Raw genomic sequence first — 7,475 nt, 5'->3', positions numbered from 1 at the left:
ATACCCTTTTTCCTCTCTGACTGGGAAAGGATCATAGCTAGTGGTGGGATAGCTCTAGTTTTTTGTAGTTAGTCATGTGAAAGCATCTGATGGTGATTTTCAAAGGCATGCTGTAAGGCTCCTGGGTTATTTTGAAACTGTTTAGGCCTCCCTGCCTCTTTGGTACTTGAAGAAATAGGATTAAAGTAAGCCAGAGAGGCAAAAGGGTGAAAGAAGGGGGGAAGCAGGTTTCTGGCATAAGAAGCTGGGGTACCACTCCCACTCTTCTGGGAAGAAAAAATTGCAGATATCTGAGTAATCCCAATTGAAAAGATTGAATCACTATGTGGATCCAGTGACAGAAGAGCAAACTATAGTGCAATGTAATATAGAACAGCATAGCATAGCATAGCATGGTATATCTAACATATTCTGTCACTTTATCCTATGTTATGCTATATTTTGATGTTTCAGTAAAAGATTTCTGCATCACCAGTCTGCAGAGATCACACGTTCTTCCTCCATCTTTTCAACAGCTCACTTCTCACGCTGAGACCTGAAACTACAGTCAGAGATTCACAAGGAACCCAAGCAGAATACTGACTTTTCAACTCACTGCCATATACTTGTTGCCAACAGTGGTTAGGAGAGAACATAAGAACTGGAAAAGCATACCAGGTATTTTTTAAAAACCTTCCCAGTCTCCAGCTATTTGCAGCTATGGTACACCCTTATTAGGAGAGGGTTTCCATTTATTTAGCAATCCTCAATTAATTTTCCATAAACCCATTGTTTCCTCTGGAGAGACTGGATAAAACTTTTGCATCCATAGCATCCAGCAAGAGGTTCCACAGCTCAGCTACACATCGCAGAAAGAACCACAGCATTTTGATCATTTTCATCCTCTCACATAGTAGCTTCATATATACTGTTTCACAGCTGTTATGCTAGAAGAGGAATTGAATTACTAATACTGTTTTACTTTCTCCCAAAATCTTCCAGGCAATCCTGGATCTCAAGCTTGGATATCACATAGTTCATAATTTGCTAGAAAATTTAGGAGCCTCTAGACTTTACCCAGCTATTACCCCATTTACACAGCACACAGATCTTGTTTCTGCATTGACCCATCCACCAGTGGTCCCCACAGCACTTATTTATTACTTTCTTCCTCAGCTCTGGTTCAGCTCTCAGATGGTGCATGTATACAGCCTGCAGCTGCCCTGCCTTTATGTCCCTCGCAGGCTTTCTGAGCAGAGGAGATCCTCAGCATTAAGATCCCAGGCACACTGCTTCAAATGGGAAGTTGGCTTACAGCTGAGTGATTTGTGAAACATCTAGGTCGAGTTTAAATCACATAGTCAAGGGCCTAGCAAGCTTAACCATATTGCTTGGACCCACTCTTTGGTGATTTTTGCTCAGTGCTGTGTGCCTGCAGTCCTAGCAGTATTTAAGTTATCTACCTTAAAGTTAGCTTAGGAGCACCTCCATGACTGCAGTCAGAGCTGTGACTATGGTGGGGGTTATCCAGGACTGCAGGAACAGCAGGCATGGGGCACCCAGTCTTTTCTTTCTTTATAGTACCTATTGTAGCTTGAATTTTCCCCATAATGTGAGATCTGTCCACACACATGCCTCTACTGACAGTGAGCAGTCCTTTCTCATCAGGACTGTAAAGATTAAGGCAGATGTTCTGGAGGTATCAGGGAACCTAATGGAAACTAATCACTAGTGCTCTGAAGAGATGAAGGAGTCCTATAGAACAGATTTTTATTTACATATTAATTTCTTAATGCTTTATTTCCATCTGTTCCTAACCACCAAATGGGGCTTTTTTTTTTTTTTCCTTTTTTTTTTTTTTTTTTTTTTTCTTTTTTATTTTTTCTTTTTAGGTAAAAATAACAACATCGGGAAAACAGTGTAACCACTAGATGGCATGAACTGCTCAAATATACCACCCAAAAGAGTTTCAAAAGTTGAAATTTCTCAAGGCAAAGGTACAAAAAATATATGTGAAGAACAAGAAGCGAGGTGAACAAGGTTCACCTCTTACCCAAGGTGAACTTCCCCAGAATTTAACAGGGGGGACAGGATCTCATGCAGATGTTTTCTGGTATGTTTTATTGGGCTGCTCCATGACTAGCCCTCTCCACGGCCACAATTCCTCTGGAAGGAAGTTTTCAAGCACTTGGAGCAAATGCTGGGCAGTCTGTTCCTCAGAACAATTAAATTGTGTTATCTTGGCTTGCAGATGGGGAAGAATGCTCACAATTTATGTCTCTTCTGATACAGGTACCCCTTCCCAAACTGAATTTCTTTGAAAATTTCCAATGACCCAGGTAAGAATAGTGTGCCTGCAAGGCAGCACACTTGCATGGGGTGCCTGCAGACATTCATCCCCCTACACACCAACCATTCTGGGAAATGCTATGAAGACACATACAATGGATTTTCCTCTTGCTTCCACTTTTGCCTCCTTTTATTGTCATTCAAAACCACCCAGCAAGCTGCCTTTCTGCCCGGATGACCCTTTCAAAATGAGTTCCACAGCAGACTTAGACTCTTCCAGTACTGAAGAGTACTGAAACCCTTTGGCAGAGACTTTATTTTAGCATATATAAAATTTTCATCCTGGATGGAGCAATATCAGCTTCTGAAGTTCTGAATTGCTCATCTGGGCCATGACGCACACAGCTAATGGCAGTGGGAGAACAGCAGCCACTGCCACCCCAGAAAAGACCTGTCAGGAGCACAGGCATCTCCCAGATGGTATCAGAACTGGGGACCATCACGTCCTAGCTGGATGTTTCAGAAGAGATTGATTAGCTTAAGTCTTGAAAGAAAATATTTAACATAATTCTCCACATTTCACCATATTTAATTTTAACTCTGGACAGTTATCTGTGTAATCCTCTGGGACTCTTGCCAGTTGCTCGATCAAGTCACTGGCTTTGCTTGCCAATAAATTCAGTGTTTTGTTAATGCTTCATTTAGTTTAGTTCCTGGTTCAGACACTTCTAGTTGGGCATTTAATGCAGGTGTATCTGTGGAAAGCAGGTGTCTGGTGTCCAATTTATCTGCCTAGAATAATAGAGAACTAGAAACCTTTAATGTATGAATCCATGAAGTCATGACACAGACCTTATGACCAAAATCCTCTGCTCTTGAGCTAGAAGGTGCCAAAGTTTTCTGTAAATTCAACAACTTCCTTTATTTAGGTTTATTTAGCTGTTATGCTGAAAATGAGGAAGAATAGTCCTGTCTGTGAGCCTTGCATGGAAAAATGGGGGGATGCAGATTGTGAGGACAGAGCATCACCAAGGTGCATGTGCTTGTATGTAAACACAGAGAGATTCCTTGACATAACATGATCCATCCGAGGTGAAATGTGCATTGAAGCTCACCTGCCAGGTCATGCCTTTCGCCAGTGTCTCATGCACACAGTGTCTGGAGGCATGCCAGGCAATTTAATTTGGTGAGCTCCCACCCAAAGAACAGCTGCTCATCCTGCTAAGTTGGCAAAAATCAGCATCAAACATGCCTAATGTGAACAGGCACACGAGTAATTGCTTATCTGTCTCCAACAGCATACCCAGGACAGTGCCTGTCATGTTCCCCCCACCCCAAACCAGAAGACTGTACTCCAAAGAGGAGGAAGAGGGGATAATGTGAACAATCAGGACCTTGGGCTTAATATTCACACTCCAAACCTAACCACATCTGAAACATGGATAATAAAACACACCTTGGTCTTATTCATCTATATGCTATTTCCTTATGTGCCCTTGCTGAGAGACTGAGCAAAACTGGCTGCTACTGATCACCTTGGGAATGGCAGTGCTTTCCCAGATTGTTCTCTCAAACCCATTGTTTATCCCATGCCTGCTTTAGGACCTCACTTTGTTCTGAATTTTATCCTTTCACCAGATATGCCTAGGGTCATCTTTGACTAATATTACAATCTCTTTTCACTGGCATCCTTTTTAAACCTACTCTGGCACTCAGTTCCTCACCTGTACAACAGGAGAAGCAGAGTGGCTATAGAAAGAAGCTGAATGCCAATCAAGAGGCAAAGAATGATAGCTAGTGATATCTGGAAGTTTTTTTTTTTTTTTTTTTTTTTTTTTTGTTTTTGTTTTTGTTTTGTTTTCCAAATGCCTCTTGACTGCACAGTGGTTATTTCACACAGAAGAACACCCTCCCTTCCTGCTCAGGTGCCACTGGGGTTAGTAGGGTAGTTTTGACTTGCTTTTGCTTCTTCTAGGTTTCCCAAAACAGTAGGGAAATCATCCCTTATGTATTGTTTTAAATACCTGTTTCCAGACATAAGCACATGCTGGAGGCCTGCAAGGCTTTTATTCAGCCATGGACCCTGGTCAGTAAAACATGGACAGGGGATATTTAGGAGCATCCCTAACACCAGTAATGAGGGCACAGGATGTCACAACACTCCTGTGCTCAGCTCTTCCACGTCTGGTCTGGGCAAGGCATGAAGAAAATGAAATAACTCCATACCAGGTGAAAATCACCAGTCCAGAGACCCTCGTACCTGCCAGTGGTGGGCTGGTCCCAGAAGGTGAGGGACTGGCCAGGCTTTTGAGCCCTTCCCTCTTCCTGTCAAAGCCAGAAGGAGCCTGTGTGTGAGCACAGTGGAACTGTGCATGTCTACTTACTGCTGTGCTATGTGCATATCAATTTGTTAATGGAAGCTCAAAAGGCTTTAACATTGCTGTTCCTTCCCTTTAGACTCTCTAGCTCCCCTCTTTCCTTCTGAAACCAGGCACCTTCCTGCTCCTTGATTACACATGATGGGTTTGGAGGACGAAAAGCTCTCAGGATGTATGCTCTCAGAGGATGTATGCTTTCAGATGGGTATACATGTGTCAGTTCAGAAGGAGGAACTCCAGAAGGAGAAACTTTTGGGCTCCAGTGGTCCAGTGGTGTGTTTACACTTCCCAACAGGGCTGGAGAGACATTTAAGCACCAAGCTGGCAATATGAATGGTGTCAAGGCTGTGGTACTGTGCCACTCACTGGACTATCATTGCCATGGATTGGAGCTGAAGCAAGACAGCCTCAGTACCTGATGACCCAGAACTGGAAAATGAAAACACAGTGGTTCAAATCTCAACAGGATTGTGCATGCTGCACCTAAAACCAGAAAAACAAAATGGAAATCATGGTTTGCTGGAGTTGAGAAGTTACCTCCGGCATAAAAAAATGTTGTAGTAAGTGTGTCTGATTTGGGGTTAGGTTGAGCTCTGCAGATGCAAGCTCCTGAATACCTGAGGAGGAGACGTGCCTGGAGATGAGACGAGCCCCATCGGTGCCAGCTGGCACAGACATGTCTGTGGGGAACAGCTTGGGCAGCCGAGCCCTAGGGATCGCGCCCAAAAGGCTTGGTGCTGCCAGCCCTGAGAAGCCACCTTCAGCCTGGGGCTTGTGGGGTTGGAGAGGGCTCTGCTGCCAGGAAAGAAGGGGGGAGCAGGAGGCTCACCCAAGCTTTGACCAGCTGAGAATCAGGACAACAGAGAGGGACAAAAGCATGGGTCTGGAGCTTGGAAGTGCTGAAGTGAGGTGCTAGGCTGCCACCATGCTGACAGGGCTCCTAGGGAGCCTGCAGCCCGGCGGGCAGGCAGCAGGCGGGGTGCCAAGGAGAGGGTGCGGAGGGAGCCCTGCCCTGCTCCGGGAACCTGGGCCCTGGGGCTGCTTTCCCAAACAAACCTGGGATCTCTGCACCAAGGAGGAGGAGGAGGCGTTCCTGCTGCCACGGGCTCAGTGATGCGTGGCTCAGCCCACCTCCAGGCTGCCCTCACCGTGTGCTTCGCCCATGCCTCTGTCAGCACCCCACTGTTTGTTCCCTTCCGCAGGCTGGTGGGGTGGAGGGAGTCTAAAAGGCCTTTAGAGGGGGTGAAATCATACGGTTGTACCCCTCCTGGGTGAACGTTCCAGTATGTGCTAGGATTATGCTTCCCAGAGGCAGGGGTTGCTCTTTTATACAAAGTGGCATAAGCCCAGGCTTATAAATTCAGGGCTGCCCCACCGGGAGACTTCCCCACAGCCCTTCCAGCTCCCACATGAGCTGGGCACCAGCACCTCGTGCAGGCACTGTGTGCCAGCAGCCATCTTGGGCCCTGCCCGTGCCTGGGCACTGCTGCTGAAGGAAATGTCTCCTCAGCCTTCATTCATCCCATGGAGGGCTGCCACAGGGCTAGGGTGCTGCTGGCACCAAAAGGACATGTGGCAGTGCCACAGGGACCTCCAGCTCCGATTCCCTTTGCCTGTGGGCACCTATGTGGTGACAAGGGGGCTGAGGCTGGCAGCGAGAGGGGCATGGCGGCAGTTGGTACCCCAACCTGAGGGGGATTCACTGAAACCCCGCTGGCAGACAGGGAAACCCAGCAGCTGCCCTGACTGGAAAAGGGGCCGGTCCCAAGCTGGGAAGGAGGAGAAGAGGGTGGGTCAGCTCGTCTCTTGTCAGCCTCCTTGCAGCCCAGTCCTGCAGCGAGGCACGCAGCAGCACCCGCAGGCTTTCCTCTCACCTGCGGGGCAGCCCCAGCCCGGTGCTGCCCCTCGCCATGATCCTTTGGTTATGGCTCTGCTGGAGCTTCTCCATTGCTGCAGGGCAGCCGGACTCGGAGCTGCTGGCGAGGTACCTGGAGGAGAAGCTGATGGCAGACTACAGCGTTGTAGAACAAGTAGGTTTTAAGGTGGTCATTATTTGGGAGGGTCTGGTGGCTCGTGCCTTGTTAATTGTTGCTGGTTAATTGAAAGCAGCCAGCCTGAGAGCTTTCAGTGTGTGTGTGGAGAGCTGTCAGGTGAAGAAACTCCCTGGACAGCCCCTGCAGTGAGAGAGAACTGACAGCAAGAAAAACTTGCTGAATTTGTCACTTGTTTGCAGTCACTTTCTTCAGGGTTCGGTATTAATGCTCACAGCAGCCTGCTAAAACCGAATTTATTTCAGCCGTCTGTGCAGCGTGCCTCCCTGTGGCACTGCTCAGGCAGTTTGAGGTGCTGATCCAGGACAGCACCAGCACCCCCCTGTGCTGCCAAGGGACGCAGTGTTACTGCCCTGGGAGGGGTTCAAAGCCGGCATCCCTCTAGCTGTGTCAAGCTACGTGGTCTGCAGGGACAAGGGAGTTAACGCTGTATCCTGGCCTTGCGCCAGTCTGAGTAATTCGGAGTATTTCAGGCTTGGAGGAAGGCTTTTCTGCCCTGTCCTACAGTCGCAGTTTTACCATACTTGATATTTAACTCATGCTGGATTAAATGAACCTCTATGAATTGCAGCTTGTGAGAATTCTTCTTGACCAGAGGAGAAAAAAATGTTTTCTGCAAGTGAGGACTGTTATACTGTGTCATCATGTCGCTTAGGTTTTATGGGGAAATGGGGCTGAAAAGGCAATGAACTTCTTGCAAGTTAGGAAGAAAGTTCGGGTGGTGGTTTGGGGGATTAAATGAGACTTCAGAGGGAAGTTGTGGCATAAAAGAGTGACC

General features: G+C 47.1%; 1 protein-coding gene across 1 annotated transcript in view; it reads left to right on the top strand.

Annotated features, from left to right (window-relative positions):
* The first annotated feature begins 6,457 nt into the window (after positions 1–6,457).
* ITIH5 (inter-alpha-trypsin inhibitor heavy chain 5) overlaps positions 6,458–7,475 on the top strand; it is a 48,056-nt gene continuing 47,038 nt past the window's right edge. The window contains exon 1 of the mRNA XM_035331690.1: positions 6,458–6,676. Coding sequence (XP_035187581.1) covers positions 6,557–6,676 — 120 coding nt within the window. The 5' untranslated portion in view covers positions 6,458–6,556. The remainder of the gene's footprint in view (positions 6,677–7,475) is intronic.

The sequence above is a fragment of the Oxyura jamaicensis genome, chromosome 1, assembly GCF_011077185.1.
Source record: "Oxyura jamaicensis isolate SHBP4307 breed ruddy duck chromosome 1, BPBGC_Ojam_1.0, whole genome shotgun sequence".
Classification (NCBI taxonomy): Eukaryota; Metazoa; Chordata; class Aves; order Anseriformes; family Anatidae; genus Oxyura; species Oxyura jamaicensis.
This window is presented reverse-complemented; position numbering and strand designations above follow the sequence as displayed.